Raw genomic sequence first — 20,347 nt, 5'->3', positions numbered from 1 at the left:
CATTTCAGCGATTTTTTTTAGATTCAAGAAATTTCCAATATTACAATTGGTTTAACAAATTGAAAGCTGAAAATCTGTAGACACTCTCAATGAGAAAAATCTATTGATTGGGCATTTTTGACGTCCTAAAAGAAAATTATAAATTTCCCAAAAAGGGTTAGTTCTGGGCTACATTACTTTTAAAAGGTTATTCATAGAGCAAAAACTAAAAAAATACGCTGAAAGCCGATGAAATTTCGAATAAAAAATTTCCCCTGGTCTTCCTCCAATTTTTGTAAACTCTATTTTACGTATTTTACGAACAAGTCTTGTGAAATCAAAACATTTCATAACAAATGTTCTCCTTTGTTTCCAGGGTGTGAAAGAGGTGACGCCCGAGATTCACCGGTGGGTGTACCTGGCGACGACCTTCTCAGACATCGCAGTGCCGATTTTCTCGTACGGCATGGCGCTGATCGGCTTCTTCGTGCTGGCGTGCTCGTGCGCTCGCGCCTACCGCAAGGTGATTTTCAGCAAAGCCAACATCGAGCGAGGCAAGGAGAAGTTCCGCAGGGGCAGCGAGTTCATCATCCACAACCAACACCGGCTGATGATCGTGCGCGAGTCGTACTCGCTGCTCGACCCACCGCCGCAGGCCCGGCCGCCGCCGCCCAACGTCGATCCATCCGCCGTGCCGTGCCTCTACGCGCCGCAGTGAAATTCGCGTCCGACCAGTGCTCGCAGCTAAAAATTTCGCCAGTAAAAAGCAAGCCATTTCGGTACAAGTCCTTATGTGTTCAAAATTTTTATTACAGCCTTTGTCCAGGAAAGGCAGGGGTTTGAGGATCTTGATGGAAATTATTTTACTGAAACTAGGCCCTCTTTGACCGATAACGCCATTGAAAAGCCCTCAAAATTCAAATTTTTGCGGGTTATACGTTTTACTGGAGTCCAAAGATGAAAACCTGAGGATTTGGAGCAATCCCTTGAAAATAACACATTGGAATTTTTAATTTTGATACTGCCATCTCGTAGTGCGTAAAAATTTTGTTATATGAATCACAATCTGAAATGAAGTATGTCTAATTTATTTATTAAAAAATAAAAACTACAAAATTAGTGCTTTTTGCTTTTTCTGGTTTTAAAAAACTGTTTAAACGCCCAAGCCGGAGTTTTCTCTGTGGCGTATTCGGTCAAATAGGGTATATTTTTAGTAAAAAATCAACAAAACTCTCAGACCTCTACCAGATCCATGTATCTGTCCTGGAGAGGCTCATTGTTCATCGGGAGCACTGCTTTGATGGAAAGAGGGCGGGTGGTTTTCTGCGTGTGCGAGACACGCAAGAACTTTTGCCACATTACTCCATGTTCCTAGAACATTATATATTTCTCATCTAGCGCCAAAAGAGACGATTTTTTGTCGGTCCGTGTTCATCGCGACTGCATTAATTGGCGTCTCCGCCGTTTTTACCCCCTCATAGCCGGTCCGAACCAAAATTCCCAACTTTTGTTTTTGGCATTTTGCCTCTGTTTCATTCTTATTTGTTTACTAATTGTTCTTGCAGCAGCGTCTGTGATAATAGTGTACTCATGTAAAAAGCAAGAAAACAAGAGCAGCAGTTGAATCATAAAATTCCATTTGCTCAAAGTGTTGCATTATATTCAAATATGTGTAAAAGGCGATGCTGCCGGTCTCGCCTTGCTTGCAGCTCCCTGCGTGATGTGTATAGAAAGGAAAACAAAACTCAAATCTGCAAATCGCCGGTTCATTCTTCAGGAGACGAAACAGCGTTGTTTGTTTCATTAAATAGCATTATTTAGCTTGCGTGTATTCCCAGTTATGCATGTGTATATATCAGTTATTTTATTACTGTGGATTTAGCATCTAAAATTCATCTGTACATACATAAACCTTTCAATAATTAAACACGTGTTTCTAAACAAAACGCTCAATTTTTATATCTGAAACATAATAAAATATACACAACAAATTAATCTACAGAAATGCGTACGCCTCTCATTTGCCAGTAAAACCTCTAAAGAAAATCTGTTCACACTCATAATTTTAAGGAGAGTAGAGACTCTCTAACTAGATTGATACGTACAAAAAGCAATAAGAAGTGAAAGTTATTAGAATTGTTGGCTACTATAAATCGTCGAATTAAATTGATAGTTTTGACAAGTTTGTTATTCCATGAACAATGATCAACAGAGCACCTTGCTACAGTTAAAATTCAAAATTTGCTAATTTACTCTCAAAATTTACAGCGCTTGACTCTGTTTTCTTAGCAGAATGTTGATTCTTTCTTCACGTTAACATCTATCAAACGGCGCTTGACACTTTTTGGGGAAATTCTTTGTTGTGAAATAAAATAATATTTATTCAAGTATATGTATAGGGAGACAGTCCTCTCCATTTAAAAAGCATGCTAACTTTTCAGTAAATTTTCTCAAAAAAGGCTACCCAGGTCAATTTTGGCTTTAACTGAATCCTTATGGGTCATTAGTTTATGCATTAGCAGCAAGGATTTTCCGAGATTTTACAGTAAGAGAAATGTTTTAAAATAAGCATGGAAAATTGACAGATTATTTTACATGATTTTGTTTAAAAAAAATCGGCCATGAACGCCATGTAAAACCAATAAAGAGTTGCTTATTGGCGCTTGCATTCATCGAAGCGCCTGCAAAATCAAAAGTTATGCACCTGGACATACGCAAACTACAAACGGGTTGCATAACAATCCAGTCCAAGGGCATTATTATTTACGATCCGAGCCCTTGGATATTTTTTATCATATCAAAAAACACTCGGCTCAAAAATTGTAGTGGCATCAACACACATTTTGCGGTTGTTGCGGAAACTCGCATTTTGTGGTGTGCGGCGGTATAAAGGCTATAATGAGGACAAGCTCTTTTTAGTAATAATGATGATTTCGAGGCATCCACAACTCATCCCCTCAGTCCTGGTTCTATTGTGTTTCGGTAAAGTCACTAAATTTTACTAAATCCAGTATATTTGCATACCTAGGGGGAAGCCATTTGCCAGAGTTCGGGATGTAAAACTCTTCAAATATTGCTGAAAATATTAGGTAGCGATCATCCTATTTCGGATGCCTGAGAACCCTTTAAATGAGACCAGAAATTTAGCCATCCTCAATAATTCTAATTTTTGTAATAATTAAAATAAATTGATAATGGGAAACGTTTGAAGTTAATTTGAATTTTTACTTCAACTACATGGTTCGTGCAGGTTTATTTCGCTTGATTTTTACTCCCCTCATCTCGATCTATCTAGCAAAGTTTGAATTATGTGCGAAATTTCCCTCCTGACAAAGTAAATCATGATTTTCAATAAGGAGACAGTGCTGAACCGCTTGATTAGTAAGAAAGCTTTTGGGCCAATTTTCTCAGAAATTGAAACAAAAATACAGGAAAATTTTAGAGAGTATTTCAACTACAGGTAATAAGGCTTTTTTCAGTACTGAATCTGCTTTAATCTCTTTGAAGTAAGGTATCTGAGCAAGAATGACTTTTCCAATTGATTGTAATTGTCTTGCTTTGACGTGGTATATGATTTTGGAAAGGAAGTCTGCCTTTATCTACGTCTATGCTCTATTGACCTTAACTTTCTTGGAACATATCTTCGCTGACATCCGTACCACATTTTCAGCTGCTTTTTTCAAGGTTCTTTCGTGCTCTTTTCCTGCTTTGCTAAAAACTGATAACAGCTGCCTCAAATGAACTTTATCGCTTCGCTTGACAAACAAACCTATGCAAAAAAAGCAAAGCAGAAAGAGATCCCCTTGTTCACTACACAATTGCAACAGATATATCCGAATATTGCTTTATTCGTTCACCTCTTTAAGGAGGTCCCCTGATAGCGGACAATTCGCGAAAACTCCGCGTGTCCCAATAACATGGACGCAGGGGCCTCATTGGTGGACACCAAGTGTCCATAAAAGGACCAGCTCGTGGTACTGCACACTGTCCTCACACAGGGGGCCTTTTTCATTGAAACGATATAGCAATAGTCCCGTGAAATTGATTCACGCGCATGCGAACGGACTCGTCATCGCAATGAAAAGAGAGTCAAACGTAGAGATAGGCTCAAATCAGCCCGAAATCGACTCCCAAATGTCGCTCGGATTTTTCTTAATGCAGAATTGAACGCATAATAAAGCATGCACTCAGCAATGTGAACCAACGGCTTGGTAATCTTATTAAATATGTAGTTTAAGTATAGATATTTCTGAAAAAAATACCTTCTTCAAACATAGGGTACAAGCTTAAAATTTCATAGGCTCTGCCATTAAAATTTTCGTAAAAATTGGCTACAGAGTTAGCATGCTAATTAAACAGCGAGCACTATATCCATAATGAAAATCATGAATTTTTCCACCTGTTGGGAAATTTAGTTCATAATTCGCACATCGTTGGATAGATCGCGACGAGCGAGGAACCGAAATTAATAGCAAAACAAGGAAAACACCAGACAGTTTTTCGAGAAATGAAGTAAATTCTGAAATTTAACTGTTATTTGCTCCTAATTTGATCCCTGAACGACATATACCTGTGAACTATTTCAGCCTGGGTAAATTGCCATGATGAAGAGCACCGACTTGGAGCCACGATCACGCTAAGATGCGAAGGAGAAGGGAAGTTGTCGTGGAAATTCAATCCGGAAGAGCTGGTCAAGAACACTCGAGTAATTTATATCCTGTCTTTGATGTTTTACTACTATGATGCATTAAAATTTAGATAAGATATAGCAAAGGAAAATTATTTTCCGGGAAAGGTCTGCTTCTGACTCTCACCATAGAAAATGCAACTTACAATGACACTGGAAATTACGCGTGTGTTAAGAATGGCAACGTAATTAATTCAACAGATATTTACGTCCATGGTTAGTAGCAATGACGAAATGTCACAGTGTTGGCATGAGGTGTATCAAACTCAACAAAATTTACACCAAAAATCAGGCTTTAATAATGAAGGTAAAGTTTTTTCCAAAATTATCTCGTAAAACCTGTAAAACTGAATATTTCGCCGAGGGATTTTTATGACATAAATCTATTAGTAAAGACTGATAACAGTAGTAAATTTTGTTGAGCTTGCTAATTTTGTCCTCTGAACCGTGCCATTTTATCGATGGATTTAATACAGTAAATTCTTCCAAAATAGAGAACAAGACATGCGGGAAAATGATTGTACCACTTCAAAAGAAGACTATGAAAGTTTATACTGGTCACAAATTTGTGATTCCTTGTCGGCCAACGAGACCGGGCGTCAACCTCAAACTTGAGCGAAAGCTAGTAATTTTCAAAACTGAACAGCAAATCGATCTTGATATTTACTTCTTGCTTCTCTCAGATCACTGATACTCGAATCGTTTATGAATTAATTCCTGGAGAGGGTTTCTTGATACTGAATGCAACGAATCATCATAGCGGGACTTGGGTGTGCAAATCTGAATGCCAGAATGTTGAGGCAGATGAGCAGATAACTATTGAAATAATCAAAAGTATTGCTGGGTCAAATTTATTTCAAATAATTATTTATGAGTGTTTGTTTAGCAGAAATGGAGCCACTACGATCAGAAGGCAACATCAAAATGATTATTTCAGATCAACATGAGAGCGAAAGTAAAATGCGAACGATTTTAGTAGCAACACTGTCATTGATCGGGTCTCTCGCTGCTGCGTTCGCTATCGTTATTTTTGTTGGGTTTAACTTGATTAAGAAAGAAGTGAGTTCAAAGTTTTTCCCAACGTGCCTCATCATAATCTCGAATTTCAGAGGAGAGCTCGGAGTTTAAAAGCCCAAAATATGAGCCTACTTTTTATAGGAGCGGCTGAAAACATTGATGTCAACGTTGCTCTCGACCAGCAAGCCGACCTCCTGCCCTACAACCCTAACTACGAGTTTCCACGGGAACGTCTCAAGCTAGGTAAACGCTTTTGGTGGGTGCACTTGAAACGAATAAATAAACTTGTGGTTTATTTGAACTTACATAAATTAAAAATCAATGGTCTGGGCAACAGGTCGGCCACTGGGCTGCGGTGCATTTGGTAGAGTGGTGCGTGCCGAAGCGAGTGCCCCTCTTTATTGTGCAATCGACGACTCGAGAAGGCAGAAAACTAAAGAGACCACCACAGTTGCCGTGAAAATGGTTAAGCAGGGCGCCGAACTGAGCCAAGTCAAGGCATTAATATCCGAGCTCAAGATTTTGATGCACATCGGCAAGCATTTAAACGTGGTCAACCTGCTTGGAGCGTGCACCACCAATTTGAGCAACGGTATGTAAATCCAGGAGAAAGAAAATACATTTCAAGCCTATATTTCAGAGGAACTGTTGGTGATTGTGGAGTACTGCCGCTACGGAAACCTGCGTTCGCACTTGTTAAAGCAAAGGGAAATTTTCGTGGACCAGGTCGACCACCTGAAGGACACGCTCGACTTCACGATCGGAGTCAAAGATTACCACCAATTAGAATACAATGCCAAGGAGATTACCACGAGAGACTTGGTGTGCTGGAGCTACCAAGTGGCTCGCGGCATGCAGTATCTTGCCTCGCGGAGAGTAAGTGACTTCATATAGCAAAAAAATACTTTATTATATATAATTATAGATCGTCCATGCTGATTTGGCGGCGAGAAACATTTTGCTCGCGGAACACAACGTAGTCAAAATCTGCGACTTTGGGCTTGCGAGAAATTTGTACAGCTATGCAAATTACTTGAAGAAAAGCGACGTAAATTTACACTGAGTTTAAAAAAAATCCTTAACACAAAATGACTAGGAACCCCTTCCAATCAAATGGATGGCGATTGAGTCGATTCGGGACCGAATATTTTCAACTGAGACAGATGTGTGGTCATTTGGTGTGGTCATGTGGGAATTTTTCACTCTGGCTATGACGCCATACCCTGGTACACTTATCCATCAGAAATACATAGAAACTTACTCAATTTTAATATGAATGAAACAGGAATTCCAAAGGACGAATTCTTCATGCAGCGATTGATTAAGGGCCATCGATTGGAAAAACCGCAATATGCGACTTCAGAAATGTAAAACTTGTTATTAAGACAATGCATTTATGCTTGAATAACCCTTCTACTTGCAGATACAACATTATGAAAAAATGTTGGGATAAAAACTCATCTCGCAGGCCAAATTTTAGTGAGCTTGAAAATGATATTGATAAAATCCTGGAAGACAATGTTAAACAGGTAAATATGTATTTCGGTTTTTAAATTAAACCATCATAAAAAGTTTTCAATTTTTTTTAATTAATTCTATGCTTATATCTGCAGTTTTATCTTGATCTAAACAACCCGTATATTAAATTGAATTCGATCCAGAAAGAATATGAGAATCTAATGCGCACGGTATTGACCCAAGAATCTCAGGCTACGGCATCAAACTTGACAGAATCAGGTGATGGGCACAAATCGCTTTACTTCTCACAAGATGAAGTGAAGAAAATGTTACATCTGGAGAAAGCTAGGGACGGTGTCTTATTTGAAGTTGAAATGCATTCTTCCAAAAATGACCGGCCATTGGCGTTGGCACTCGCGTCGCAGGAATCGAGAACGAGTGTATCTGATTTGTAATTAGTTATAAATTTACAACTTGTAACAACCCTTTGATATGCCTCCTGGGTAGGGTATTATCACGTCATTTACATTAAATGCGCTGCTCAATTTTTTTTCTCGTTTTTGACTAACAATAAGTGAGTAGAAATAAACCCTTTCCAAGTTATCAGTGTTGCAATCTCGCGGGTTGACCACTAACAAAGAGAAATGTTTTCATTCCCTATTTAGCAATAAATATATTTTATGGAGGCGACAGATGTACACTTAAATGTATCTTTTAATAAACAGACTTAATATCTATTTACCTTTTAGCTTATTATGCCATAAAAATTAGTATTATTGTTCGAGAAAAATTATTCGCTTGGAAGGTGCGTCAGCGAGTATCTCAAGGCACCAAAACGACCCATATAAGGTTATTCCACTTAAATTAATAACCAATCGGTGAATATAATGCAATAAAAAGGACCTGCTGCCAATCGTTTATTTTGATCAACCTATTAAAACTCGCAATGTTGAACGCATACTTTGCGTGCACTTGCTATTGAGAATCCGAGGGATATTTGGGGTCAAGTGCAGGCTGATTTAATCGCACCTACAGTTGACTCTTTTGCATTATTTTTTATTTTATTTCAACAGAAAAATCTGGAATTACTTTCAATATATCTTACACCCTTTATTTGTTTTACCGTCATCGGAAAATTTTGGCGATTTCTGAAAGAATAAAATGTATGAATAACAAACAAATAATAATACAATCGAAAATTAGTATGTATGGATTTAAATTTCTGACGACAAAAGACATAAAAGAAACAAAACTTGGTGATCTTTTTGTTTCATAAATAAGCTCAAAATCCCACCATGGAAAACCTATAAGAGTCTAGTTATTCTTGAAAATTTTTCGTGCTTAAAGATTAAAAATAATGGATAACTTAGTGGAAACTCAAATAAGATCTGATAACCACCTTTAATCAAAGAGACCGTGTTGGTTTTCGCTTTTTAACGAAATACGCGAAGCGCCTGCAAACTCAACAGCTATGCAACTGGGCTTACATTGATTATCAGCGGGTTGCAGTGAATGGGCCCGCACCATGAATTGCAATTAAGTGAATAGAAATGTGTATGTAAGTTTTACATTATTAAATGTTAGTAACAGCTCATAATAAACCGAGTTGGAAATTTTAATGGCGTAAGCTTCTTAATAAGCGCGCTTTTCGCGGTTTTAGATGAACGGAAACTCCAGTTTGCGGTGTGCGGCGGCACAAGTGCGTCGACGAACTCATTTTAGTCAGGAAAATGACTCCGAGGCATCTGCACCTTTTCGTTATAATCCTGGTTCCGTTTCTTTTCGGTAAGATCAAATGAATTCTTTTGCACGTTCCACAGTTAGATGGGCAAAAATTAAACTCGATTTTAAAACCTTTTCAGCCACGATAAAATGCCATGATATAGAATACCAAGTGGGATCCACCATCGCGCTGTGGTGCGTCGGCGAAGGAAAGTTATCATGGAGGTTTGAACCGAGCGAGCTGGCCAGAAATTTTGTGAGTTATAAAATTATACCTAAAGATCATCCTATAGTAGAATTTAACTATAATATAGGATAGAGACTCAAACGACACGGATAGGTCAAACAGAGGCCGGGCTCTTCTGAAGAACAAGCCGCAGCGATTTATTCTTACCATAGATAATGCATCTTTCAGTGACACTGGAAACTACGCGTGTGTTGAAAATGGAAACGTGATTAATTCAACAAATATCTACGTTCATGGTTAGTTCCTGTTTAAAATTTAAAGATTTATTAAATTGGGGAAATTTTTAAAAAATAGACAACGTCGAATGCGGCACTATGATTGTTCCACTTGAATTTGAATCAGCGTACATCAATGTTGCTACCGGCAACGATTTTTTGATTCCTTGCCGTCCAACGAGACCGGGTGTAAATTTGACATTGCATGAACCAATGCCGGTATTTATTAAAATTAAATGATAAACAATATATTATATATATTATACAATATATTATATATATATTGATTTGATTTCTACTTTCAGAGCGATGACGACCGAATTGATTATAAATATATTCCGCATAAGGGTTTTTTGGTTCGGAATGCGGTCCTCCATTATCAAGGTTTTTGGGGTTGCAAACCTGCAAACTGCCCAAATTACGAAGCAGTTGAAACCTACGTTCAATATAGTTGTATGATATATTTTCTTTACTTGAATTGTCTGATTTTGGTATACAGCAGATGAGGAGTACGACAAACCACATATAAAAGAATTAGAAGATCCACGTGTTAAGCTGGGAGGTGAGCTCTGTTTGACCTGCTTCTATCATCAATCAAACGATGAAAAAATTGATTGGGTTCATCCCGATGGTTCAATAATTAGAACGGTGAATTTTGAAACATCGACGAAAAATATTGAATTTCAAGAGTATTTTTCTGTTCAGGATGGTCGGTTTAGTTTGCAAGTATCATCGCGTAAATCTGGAAGATTGTTGAAACCAAACAACTTGGAAGTGGTTCTAAGCATTAAAAATGTGTCTCGTTCAGACAGTGGCATGTACAAGTGTCAGGTTCAGAACAACGGTACCCACGCAGCCTCTGTTCGAATATACGTTATAGGTTGTATAGTTAACAATTTATTCCGTGACATGATTTACAAGTCAAAATTTAGATCCGCTTAGCACCTTGCAGCTAAAGATTTCAAATGAAGAAAAGGACATAACGGCTAATTCCAGTGTTAAATACGTTCAATGGGCCATTGAGCTTATACCGAGAGACCCGAAAATTATTCAATGGATACTGTAAGTGCCCCGGTAATTTTTAATATGTGTAGTTCTAAATTCTAAATTCACGGTCTAGACCATCTGGGAAAAATCACACCTCGATGCCGAGATACAAAATTATGAATTCCAAAAACTCTGAAAAGCAGGTCCTTTTAAAAATTGAACAACCAAACATTGATGACGCGGGAGCGCACCGTATAATTGCACGATTTAACAATTCAGAGGAAGAGCTTCGTCTTACTCTCACTATGAAATGTAAGTTTTCAAAGTTGATATAATTAAGTTGCATTGAAAACACAAAATAATGTTTTGTCTACCGACAGCAAAACCCATCGTAAAAATGACGAATCTCTCCACATTCTACCACCCCGACCAGACGTACAAAATCGAATGCAATCATAAAGGCTCCCCTCCGGCGGAAAAATACACATGGACCTTTTGCCCCGAAAATAACGTTTATTGTAACGAATCGCAACATCAATTGGTAATTCAATTTTGAAAATTTTAACAAGAAAATTTAATTCTCAACGTCAGATGAATGGATACTCCGGATCTTTATATAAATTTAAATCAAACACAACTGGCACCTTGAACTGCACCGCGTGCAACGAATACGGATGCGGCAGTTCAGATGTTATCATGGTTGTTACGGACACTAAAAAGAGAGAAGGCATTGATGCGCCGGCCCTAGTCTACTTTGGCGATTCAGTGAAGATTAAGTGCTACGTGTCTAAATACCCTTGCCGTCGTGACTGGCAATGGTACTTCCAGAGTGACGGCCAAATTTTGATCACGGACAACGGTATCAGTGGAAAAAAGTATATTAATCTCTTAAAATTATTCAAATTGTTGCACACGCAGGGACAAGTATTAGGAAAAACGAGGAAACGGCTTACACCTATTACAGTGAAGTTGAAATAAAAAGAGTTCATTCTAGCCACAAGGGAAAATATATATGCAAAGCGAATTGCAAAAAGGACTCAAATAAAACCACGATCACCTACGATCTTGTACCAAGAGGTAAATCCAACCAGTTAATTGCTGCAAAATCGATTTACGACTATATCACACATTAGCTGTACAGCCTATTGAATTTAAAAATAAAGCCCAAACCGGCGATTATGTTGTTGCCGAGGGTTCGACCGGAGTTATGGTGCTTGACTGTGAAGCCAGTGCAGACCCGATGCCACTAGTGGAGTGGTTTCACGTAAGGAGACTTAAATGGAAGGATCTCGTTTTCATTTTTTGTTTTACAGAATGGAGTAAAAATTGAGCCAAAGTCAACAAAAACACCGATGACTTTCCACATAAATAAATCTAGGAAAGAAGAAGAAGGAAAGTACAAATGCATCCTGTACAGCAAACATAACACCAAAGAAAGGGTTTTTAATGTGAAAGTTCAATCAAAATGTATGATATAATTTTAAATATTTTAAACAATGGTTTTAATAACGTTAAATGCAATCTCGTCAGACATCAGCCTCATGATAATACTGCCGGTACTCATAATTCTCGCTGCCCTACTCGCAGTCGTTGTCTACCTGTGGCGGGCCGTGAAAAAGGAAAAGGTTTGTGGTTTCTACTATCTCTCAAGCACCTTTTATTTCTACATATAATATTCCAGATGAAAGTGCGGCGCCTGACAGCTCAAGAAGTGAAACTCTTTTTGGAAGGAGCAACTGAGAACATCGACTTCAGCATTGCCCTCGACCAGCAAGCTGACCTCCTGCCCTACAACCCCAACTACGAGTTTCCACGAGAACACCTCAAGCTAGGTACACAAAACAAATTTAGACCACGCTTCTGTAAAAATTGCCGAGCTTGAATAAAACTACTTTGGTTGAGGCATTTCCGTTTTAATTGCTGACGAGTAGCCGGAGAGTACCGAGAAAAATAATAGTGAGGTCAAAAGTTCTCTTCGCCAAAAAGATAACAAGATTAATTGGGGTCACGAGTATGAGTTATGAATGAATTTATAAAAATTTCCTCAACGATGAGTAACTACTTTTGAAGAGATATATACTATCTAAATTCTGACGTCAACCTTTGGCCAACAGGTCGGCAACTGGGCAGCGGTGCCTTTGGCCGGGTGGTCCGTGCGGAGGCAAGTGGCCCTCTTTTTGGAGCAACCGCCGATTTAGAAGGGTCAGACGAGTCGGAGGCAAACGAAACCAAGGTGGTTGCCGTGAAAATGGTCAAACCGAGCGCTGAATTGAGCCACGTTAAAGCTCTGATGACCGAGCTCAAGATTTTGATCCACGTTGGCAAGCATTTGAACGTGGTCAACCTCCTGGGAGCGTGCACCAACAATTTGTGCAACAGTATGCAAATTTAAGAAGGTGGAAATGAAATTTAAAGTCCATATTTTAGAGGAGCTATTGGTGATTGTGGAGTATTGCCGCTACGGGAACTTGCATTCATATTTGATGAGACAAAGGGACAATTTCGTGGACCAGGTCGACCACCTGAAGGACACGCTCGATTTCACGATTGGGGCAAAGGAAGACGACGAAGCACATTACGAAAACCAAAGGTTAGAAATTGCATGATCTGATTTTTTTTAACTTCTTTGAACTCATTTTCAGCGTTATAATGGAACAAAAGCAAGTGCTGTTCAAAAAGGAAACGAGAACCATCATGTACGACCCACACCCCGACTGCGACAATAGATACCACGGTAAGGGAAACCTCTAATTAGCCAGATTTCCTCGTACTAGAGTCAGCACCCTAGTAACTCACTTTGTGACCCATGCGACCGCAGGGGAAGCCACGTCAGCCACGGATGGGAGCAGCGTCACCGAGCACTGGACCACAAAATACAGGAGCGACTTTAAAGGCGAGCTCAACCGGATAACCACAAAAGACTTGGTGTGCTGGAGCTATCAAGTGGCTCGCGGCATGCAGTATCTGGCCTCGAGGAGGGTTAGTGCCTTCTTGACATTTCAAATAAATATAATAATGTTGCAAATTTAGATTGTCCACGCGGACCTGGCGGCGAGAAACATTTTGCTCGCCGAAAACAATGTGGTCAAAATATGCGACTTTGGTCTTGCAAGAAATTTGTACAACGATGCAAATTACTTGAAGAAAGGAGACGTAAATTGTAATAAAAAATTAAAACAAAAATCAAATAAAAAATATTTAGGATCCGCTACCGGTGAAATGGATGGCGATTGAGTCGATTCAGGACCGAGTATTTTCGACTGAATCTGACGTGTGGTCATTTGGTGTGGTCATGTGGGAATTTTTCACTCTGGCTAGGACACCATATCCTGGTACTCAATAAATAATTTTCCTCATGAAGTTACACGAATTAATCATGAATGAAACAGGAATTCCGCTAGATGAATTCTTCCTGCAACGACTAATTGATGGATATCGAATGGAAAAACCACAATTTTCTACTACAGAATTGTAATAGTTAACTTATAACAACCTTCATATTAAAACAACATTTTGTCCTGCAGGTACCGAATAATGAGAAAATGCTGGGATCATAGCTCATCAAAGAGGCCAGGCTTCAATGAACTAATCAACAACATAGGCCAAATTCTAGATGACAATGTTAAACAGGTAACGACTATTCCCATTCCATGTTAAAAGTAGAACTGCTGGGATCATTTTTGATTCCTGAGGGGTCAGAATAGGCCAGAAGGCCGAATCACTCGAAATTTTGACACGACGTTACTTTGGCGGGTTCTGACCTTACTGAGACCAGCGCTACGTCTAATCAGAGAACAGCTCCTTTCTCTAATTGGCCGTTGGCGTTATTGTAGCACTTTTCGCCAGGACCCAGCGGCCAGGTTTGGACAAATAAATCAATAGTAAAACGATTATTATTACGATATTCGGCACGTCGTATCGAATTGCCAACCAATGGATTTAGCTGTCTAACCTCAGCAGATTGGTACTGTCAAAAATTAGATTCAAGTGTTAATTGAAGGAGATATTTTAATAATTATCGCGATAAATCATGGAAGGATGCCTGGACCGATTCAGATTGAAAAATAAATAGTAAATAGGGAAAAATCCATTGGTGAAGGTGCAAAATTTCTTATTTGCCTTTGTGGAGAGGAAACGAAAACTAAAAAAGTGCACTGCAAAAGACAATAAAAGGATCATTGCAACACAAACCAGTAGTACAATCAATTCTTAAATTAGTCTTTTTGCAGTTTTTTTTTCTAAATTTTCACTTCTTGACTGTACAAGCAAATTGAAAGATTTTTATTAATTTATTTTTCCAACATCATCAAGTTTCTGATATTAATTATCAAGTGTATAATTTATGTTTGCAGTTCTATCTTGATCTCAGTGGACCGTATGTTAGAATGAACTCCATACATCAAGAGTACGAGAACGGAATTCGCATGTCGCTCTCGAAAGAGGCTCAGGCCACTGTTTCTAATGTGGCAGAGGTGGGGGCTGTGAGCAATCCACTCTACGCATTGCACGATGAAGTAGTAAAGAAAAAGTCGCAAACAGAGAAAACAGCCGACGACAGCCCAGACGGAGACTTTGAAGGCTACCTCAAAATGAATGCTTCGAAAAACGACCGACCGTCAGCACATGTGTCGCAGGAATCGAGTGTACATTTGTAAATGAATTAATTTAGCTAATTTTGAATTGCCGTATTTTTATTAAATTTACAAGTAAGCTGAGTGATGAATAATTGCTGCAGTAGTTTTACAAAAGCAGCATGTTAAAATGCGAAGATCAGTCCCCAACGATTATTCTCCGTCAGGTTTGTTAGGTCGGCGGCGGTTTAGAATGTTCAGGTACTTGCCTCGAGTCATTTCTTTTGCTTCATCAAGGCCCAACTGATACGCTTTGTCGTATAGCTTGCGTACCTCTATAATTAAGGCCGAAAGGGTGAAAGTGCTGTAATCTGAACAGATAATGATTAAAGAGTCTACAATAGAATCGACAACGCTTACGGTGAAGCATGCTGATATCTTCAGGCGTTAGAGGTGCCTCCCAGGGAGGTGTTCCTGCTTCATTGCCCAAAGAGGCGAGGTCGGTCAACCCATTTACTATTAAAACAAATGATTAGATGGTAGGTAAAGATCAAAACAGCATAATAATTACTTCTCTGAGGAAACAGGTCAGGTGAAGATCTATCCATTGTCTCCAAACTAATGAGGTCATCGTATTCTTCGTCATAACCCTCCATAGAAACCACCTCAAACTCTTCTGCAACATTAAATTAAGCTTAATAAGTTTCTCATACCATGATATTTAACACGTTTTCTTTACTTTATAGAAATAGCATTAATGTGATGGTTTGTGCCTTTCATTTTAAATTTAAAAGTGAGACGATGCGAAACATGTTTTAAGAGCCAGCGTTATGCCATTTGCTTAAGAATAAACTTATCGTTTTGCCTGCACGGTAATATTCACAAATGTCACGGTTTAACCACAAAAAGATCGACTTACGTGCAGAAGCACCAGCATTATTTGGATCTGAAGCCATTTTAAAATCTGCGCCTTTATCGCTTCACAACAAATCTCAACGCATGCGCACCTGTAAACACGTTTGAAGGACTTTCGTGACGTCATGTGACGTCGACAAACAATGAAAATGGCGGTATGAATGCTGTCGGTGAGCCCGATTGATTAGTGAATCATTCGTTCGTTTTTAGTTCGAATTTGCAGTGATTTAGCACTAAATTCGTAACAATAAGCTTTGCAAAATGGTGAAACGTAAAAATCAAGTGTTTACCGACTCAGACAGCGACTCGAGCGACGATAGTGGATCTGATTTAGACTCGGTGAGTCGCATGTTGCTTCGGCGGCAAAAGATTCTCAAGGATGCATGCTAGATAATATTATACCACTAAGTATATCAAGGTCAGGGTGCAATTGCACCCTGACCTTGAAAGCCTGATATTTTTATTTTTTTGCAATTTGGGATGAACTCAAAAATCTGACAAAGCTTCGTTCCTTAATATTCAAGGATATAAGATCTGCGGCCAAGAAGAAAAAGACGGGCAGCGAGTCTCCACAATCTTCGCCGGTCGAAAAGTCCAAGAAGAAATCGGACAATGACTCTGATTCCGAAACTTCCGATTCTGATGATGACTGGGCGTCCAAAAGCAAAAAGAAAAGTAAGAAGCAGCCTTCTAGTCGGAAGGCATCCAAATCTTCTGAAAGTGAAGGAGAGGCCAGCGAGAAGGAAAAGAGTTCGGAGCCTGAAGAGGGTATGGATTTGTCGGTTTATTATTTTGTCTAGTTGAATTATCTCGATGGTATCTCAATTGTCGCTTAGACAATCTTTCATAATCATTAGTGGATGTTAGGTATCTATTTGTGCACTCTTAGGGCGGGTCTGAGTTAGGCTTGTCTCGCGTGTCCCCTCAACCCTTCATAGGTTTCAGCTTAAAATTAAGGTGAAACACATACACGAGGTGACAAGCCTAACTGAGACCCACACTCAGGTTGCACAAACATGTAACATCCGCAAATTTTGCAATGGCTGGGCCATTTTTTATCTTTGGTTAGCTGGTGCAAACTGAATCAGTTATTTTTTTTTTAAATTAATAAGCAAAGATCTTTTGAAATGCGAAAAATTGAGTGTTTTGTCCAATAATAAAAACCTGAAATAATTTTCATTTTCTAATTTGCCACACGTGCGATTATTTTAAAGGAGAAGTATCAGATTCTGGCGGTGACTCAGACATTTCTGACTCGGAGGAGGAATTCAACGATGGCTATGACGAAAATATGATGGGCGATGAAGAGGATCAAGCAAGATTGGCCAAAATGACTGAGAAAGAAAGAGAACAGGAAATCTACAAGCGCGTGGAGCAACGAGAAGTCATGAAGACAAGGTGGATACTTAACTATGGTAAAAATAGTGCTAATTTGGTCTGATAACCTCGTTTAGATTTGAAATCGAGAAGAAACTTCGACTTGCGAAGAAGCAGGAAATGAACAAAAAGAAGGGCTTGGACAAGCACAGATATGATGTCAAACGCAGCAGCGAGCGGAAAAAGGTTGCAGAAGAAAATCGAGGCAAAACCGACAAGAAAGCTCAAGCCATGGATCTCCTTAAAGCGAAAAGACAAGCTAAAATTGAAAGAGGTAAGACAGAATTACTGAAAATAGGAAAAGTTAAAATTTTTAAATTATTTTCAGAGGAGAAAGAGAAGGCCCGTCAGGAGCAGGAAATGAAAAGCAAGGAAGGTGAGAAAGACGGCGATGATGCTGAAGAGGATTCTGACAAAGCGCCCACGAAACTCAAGCTCTCCGACATATACTCAGATGATAGTGGGGACGAAAGTGGAAAGCCTGACAAAGCTCCGGCGCGCAAAAGATCCATTAGCTCCTCCAGCAGCAGTAGCAGCAGCTCTGATTCCGAGTCGGACAGTCGGTCTGTGGTTAGCGTCAAAAAGGTGCAGTACATTTCAACCAAGGAGGAGCTCAACAAGTTGCGACTGTCTCGCCACAAAATGGAGAAGTAGGCGTTAGGTCACAGTTAAGCCAAGTTTACTGATATCCATTGTCTCACTAGGTTTGTACATCTTCCGGTCTTTGGCCGCATCGTGACTGGATGCTTTGTGCGTATTGGGATTGGCAACGACAACTATGGGACCCCAGTTTACAGAGTAAACTTGATTGTAGCATTTATTTGCCAGTCAAAATTTACTCTGATTTTTCTTTAGGTTGCTGAAATCATGGACGTTTGTGAAACTGGTAAAATTTACCAACTTGGCAGCACTAAGACCAATAAGGGACTGAAACTGAGGTTGGTTTATATTGCATTGCACATTGTCTCTTAATTTATTGATTGAATTCATGAATTTGATCAGACATGGTGGAAACGAGAAAGTATTCAGACTGGAGTTTGTCAGCAATGCGGAATTCCAAGAATCAGAGTTCCAGCATTGGAAGAAGGCGTGTGAAAACAAGGGCGTCTCTGTGCCCACTCTGGATCACCTGGAGAAGAAAGTCAAAGACATCAGTGAAGCTTTGGTTTACGAATTTAAAGAAGAAGACATCGAGAAGGTTTGCATTGACCACAAAATTTCTGCAATGTTTAATAAACACAAAACGTGAAAATTTCAGATTATTCGTGAGAAAGAGAGGTTTAAGACGAATCCATTTAATTATGCAATGAAAAAAACGGAGTACATGAAGATTAAAGAAGAAGCGCTGCAGAGGTAATATTAAAAAAAGCATTGGAATATCATTTTTGACACAGTCAATTAATTCTTGATGGTCAAATTTGGTAAGGGAGCGTTATCATTTGGTTGAAATTTTGAAACAACGAAAGTCGGTGAAATGTATAGACCGTAACTTTTGCAGCTTTTGGTTTAATCTGGCTAGAAAAATCGGAGAAGAGACTAACGGATTTCTGATTGACTCTAAAATGTTTTTTAAGATCCAGACTGCAGCGCTATGTCAATCAGACAAGTGCTCCCATCTCTGATTGGTCGCCAGCCTTCTTGTGGCTAGGTTCAAACCAAAGACCGTTAAAATTATTTTTGGCATGTCACGTTGAATTGTTGACCGAGCGATTCAGCTGCCTTTTGAGGCAAACAGTGATTTGTAATCTCAAATTCTAATACAGGGGCGATGAATCTGTCGTTGCTGATATGGACAAAAAGCTGGCTGAACTGGAGGAAAGGGCCTCTGAACTGGACAAAGCTCGCACTCAAACCATCCAGAGTATCAGTTACATAAACGACAGAAACAGGAAGCGTAATGTTGAGCGGGCCGAGCAGGCAATATTGGTAAGCTCATTTACAGCTTGTTATTATATATACGCAACTTCACATTTTTATTTAGGAGGAACTTCGAGCAAACAAAGGCAAGAAGATGGATGATCCATTCACCAGACGCAGCACCAAACCGCGCATGGTGTTTAAAGCTGAAGAAAGGAATTCCGAACCTGATGATGTATGTCATCGACAAACGTTGTCAACTTGAGTTAATTTTGTCAAATTCCAGGCTCCAATTCAAATGCAAGAGATTCTGCCTGAGAGGTCAAATAATATAAATATCGTTCCTGTCGCTCTTCCGCCAAAATCAAGCGATGATCTCTTCTCTGCGCACGATTTTGATATAAAAATCGACTTGGAGGTTCCCCTACCCCGTAAGTTGGTCTAATAAAATAACGCATTGTTTTCTGAAAAATTGATTTATTTTTTCAGATAATCCTGTCAGTGTAACACCAAAGATTGCTACCACTGTCAAGGACACGGGGCCGCGGCGATCTTTAAACCTAGAGGACTATAAGAAAAAACGGGGCCTCATTTAAATACGCACTACTTATGTATTAGCAACAATTATTATTATTTATGGCTTATGTTACGCCTTTGTGGAAAAGGATTGTTAGAGTGCCAATCTTGTGCTTTGAGTATCTTGTTTGGTATTATACGTGTAAGGAAAGTTAATCATGTAATAATACGAACCATTTGGGTTCTTTGAGTAATATGTTGTGAAGTAACCATAATAACACATATAACACAAATTAAATATTGGTATCTGATAAACACAAGTCTTGTGAAATAAATTAAGAACTATTGGAGAACAATGACATAATCTTAAATTATTTACTTCAAGGTTTGGCAATACATACGGAAGTAAGATATCAGTAAATACAGTCAACTAGATTTATTTTTTGTTGAGTTAATTTAAATTTCCCGCTTCAACCGTTCCTACCTTATAAGGCAATAACCTATGAAACAAGAGTGTGATTGGATATTTTTGAAGATTAGAGTTTCATTAAAACATTGTACGTTACGTCTCAGAACCGAAGTAAATCAAAATAAAGTCCTAAAAATTGCTTGCTTTTGAAAATTTGCTACATATTTAGGAAATAAAATAAGTATCTGATTGGAAACTGTTTGACATTGCGAAGTAGTGCGGTTTAGATGATTAATACAGTCTGTTATGCATTGAAAGATCATTTAGAACAATCGAGAGTCTCGCAATTTAAAGCTACATCGTTATCAAGGTGCATGACGCCTCTGGAAA

At 38.9% G+C, this 20,347-nt stretch overlaps 5 protein-coding genes across 7 annotated transcripts in view; 4 read left to right on the top strand and 1 right to left on the bottom strand.

The window, feature by feature from the left end:
- Nucleotides 1–1,984, top strand: part of dsb (debris buster) — a 28,849-nt gene extending 26,865 nt beyond the window's left edge. For both annotated transcript variants that reach the window (XM_065489407.1, XM_065489408.1), the window contains exon 10: nt 356–1,984. In XM_065489407.1, the coding sequence (XP_065345479.1) occupies nt 356–697 (342 nt within the window). In that variant the 3' untranslated portion in view covers nt 698–1,984. The remainder of the gene's footprint in view (nt 1–355) is intronic.
- Nucleotides 1,985–4,570: 2,586 nt separating this feature from the next.
- On the top strand, nt 4,571–7,878 carry LOC135944195 (vascular endothelial growth factor receptor 1-like). Its single transcript, XM_065490986.1, has 13 exons — nt 4,571–4,684; nt 4,738–4,882; nt 5,161–5,291; nt 5,350–5,500; nt 5,556–5,725; nt 5,776–5,926; nt 6,021–6,275; nt 6,324–6,559; nt 6,609–6,731; nt 6,780–6,909; nt 6,969–7,050; nt 7,107–7,212; nt 7,297–7,878. The coding sequence occupies exons 3-13, from the start codon at nt 5,181–5,183 to the stop codon at nt 7,594–7,596; spliced, it is 1,815 nt and encodes a 604-aa protein (XP_065347058.1). The 5' UTR covers nt 4,571–4,684; nt 4,738–4,882; nt 5,161–5,180; the 3' UTR covers nt 7,597–7,878.
- A 940-nt stretch (nt 7,879–8,818) lies between these two features.
- LOC135944689 (vascular endothelial growth factor receptor 1-like) lies at nt 8,819–14,992 on the top strand. Of its 2 annotated transcripts, none has more exons than XM_065491810.1 (25): nt 8,819–8,926; nt 9,004–9,119; nt 9,178–9,346; nt 9,405–9,544; nt 9,631–9,775; nt 9,828–9,973; nt 10,031–10,205; nt 10,258–10,387; nt 10,446–10,624; nt 10,693–10,853; nt 10,904–11,171; nt 11,231–11,389; nt 11,446–11,576; nt 11,626–11,779; nt 11,843–11,937; nt 11,994–12,144; nt 12,427–12,690; nt 12,740–12,902; nt 12,955–13,046; nt 13,131–13,291; nt 13,343–13,465; nt 13,515–13,644; nt 13,702–13,783; nt 13,837–13,942; nt 14,665–14,992. In XM_065491810.1, the coding sequence occupies exons 1-25, from the start codon at nt 8,872–8,874 to the stop codon at nt 14,965–14,967; spliced, it is 3,798 nt and encodes a 1,265-aa protein (XP_065347882.1). In that variant the 5' UTR covers nt 8,819–8,871; the 3' UTR covers nt 14,968–14,992. The 2 variants fall into 2 exon arrangements, with proteins under 2 accessions (XP_065347882.1, XP_065347881.1); XM_065491809.1 differs by having other exon boundaries at nt 9,631–9,778.
- Nucleotides 14,983–15,941, bottom strand: lin-52. Its single transcript, XM_065491816.1, has 4 exons — nt 15,803–15,941; nt 15,455–15,559; nt 15,304–15,399; nt 14,983–15,254 (listed from the first exon to the last, which is right to left on the bottom strand). The coding sequence occupies exons 1-4, from the start codon at nt 15,837–15,839 to the stop codon at nt 15,097–15,099; spliced, it is 396 nt and encodes a 131-aa protein (XP_065347888.1). The 5' UTR covers nt 15,840–15,941; the 3' UTR covers nt 14,983–15,096.
- Rtf1 lies at nt 15,942–19,904 on the top strand. Its single transcript, XM_065491811.1, has 13 exons — nt 15,942–16,137; nt 16,323–16,566; nt 17,013–17,196; nt 17,253–17,449; nt 17,504–17,825; nt 17,880–17,973; nt 18,031–18,113; nt 18,178–18,373; nt 18,434–18,528; nt 18,939–19,101; nt 19,157–19,267; nt 19,319–19,463; nt 19,522–19,904. The coding sequence occupies exons 1-13, from the start codon at nt 16,060–16,062 to the stop codon at nt 19,626–19,628; spliced, it is 2,019 nt and encodes a 672-aa protein (XP_065347883.1). The 5' UTR covers nt 15,942–16,059; the 3' UTR covers nt 19,629–19,904.
- The last annotated feature ends 443 nt before the right edge of the window (nt 19,905–20,347 follow it).

This window comes from Cloeon dipterum, chromosome 4 (assembly GCF_949628265.1).
Source record: "Cloeon dipterum chromosome 4, ieCloDipt1.1, whole genome shotgun sequence".
NCBI classification, from domain to species: Eukaryota; Metazoa; Arthropoda; class Insecta; order Ephemeroptera; family Baetidae; genus Cloeon; species Cloeon dipterum.
This window is presented reverse-complemented; position numbering and strand designations above follow the sequence as displayed.

Excerpts from the sequence above, each read along its gene's own strand:
- LOC135944195 (XM_065490986.1), top strand. The coding sequence starts at position 5,181 with ATGATTGTACCACTTCAAAAGAAGACTATGAAAGTTTATACTGGTCAC. Across the intron at positions 6,276-6,323 it reads CACCACCAATTTGAGCAACG|AGGAACTGTTGGTGATTGTG; the intron begins GTATGTAAATCC and ends CCTATATTTCAG. Across the intron at positions 7,213-7,296 it reads TGGAAGACAATGTTAAACAG|TTTTATCTTGATCTAAACAA; the intron begins GTAAATATGTAT and ends TTATATCTGCAG.
- LOC135944689 (XM_065491809.1), top strand. The coding sequence starts at position 8,872 with ATGACTCCGAGGCATCTGCACCTTTTCGTTATAATCCTGGTTCCGTTT. Across the intron at positions 9,347-9,404 it reads AACAAATATCTACGTTCATG|ACAACGTCGAATGCGGCACT; the intron begins GTTAGTTCCTGT and ends TTTAAAAAATAG. Across the intron at positions 13,784-13,836 it reads CAATTTTCTACTACAGAATT|GTACCGAATAATGAGAAAAT; the intron begins GTAATAGTTAAC and ends TTTGTCCTGCAG.
- lin-52 (XM_065491816.1), bottom strand. The coding sequence starts at position 15,839 with ATGGCTTCAGATCCAAATAATGCTGGTGCTTCTGCAC. Across the intron at positions 15,560-15,802 it reads TAATGCTGGTGCTTCTGCAC|AAGAGTTTGAGGTGGTTTCT; the intron begins GTAAGTCGATCT and ends TTAATGTTGCAG. Across the intron at positions 15,400-15,454 it reads TGACCTGTTTCCTCAGAGAA|TAAATGGGTTGACCGACCTC; the intron begins GTAATTATTATG and ends TTGTTTTAATAG.
- Rtf1 (XM_065491811.1), top strand. The coding sequence starts at position 16,060 with ATGGTGAAACGTAAAAATCAAGTGTTTACCGACTCAGACAGCGACTCG. Across the intron at positions 16,567-17,012 it reads GAGTTCGGAGCCTGAAGAGG|GAGAAGTATCAGATTCTGGC; the intron begins GTATGGATTTGT and ends ATTATTTTAAAG. Across the intron at positions 19,464-19,521 it reads CTTGGAGGTTCCCCTACCCC|ATAATCCTGTCAGTGTAACA; the intron begins GTAAGTTGGTCT and ends TTATTTTTTCAG.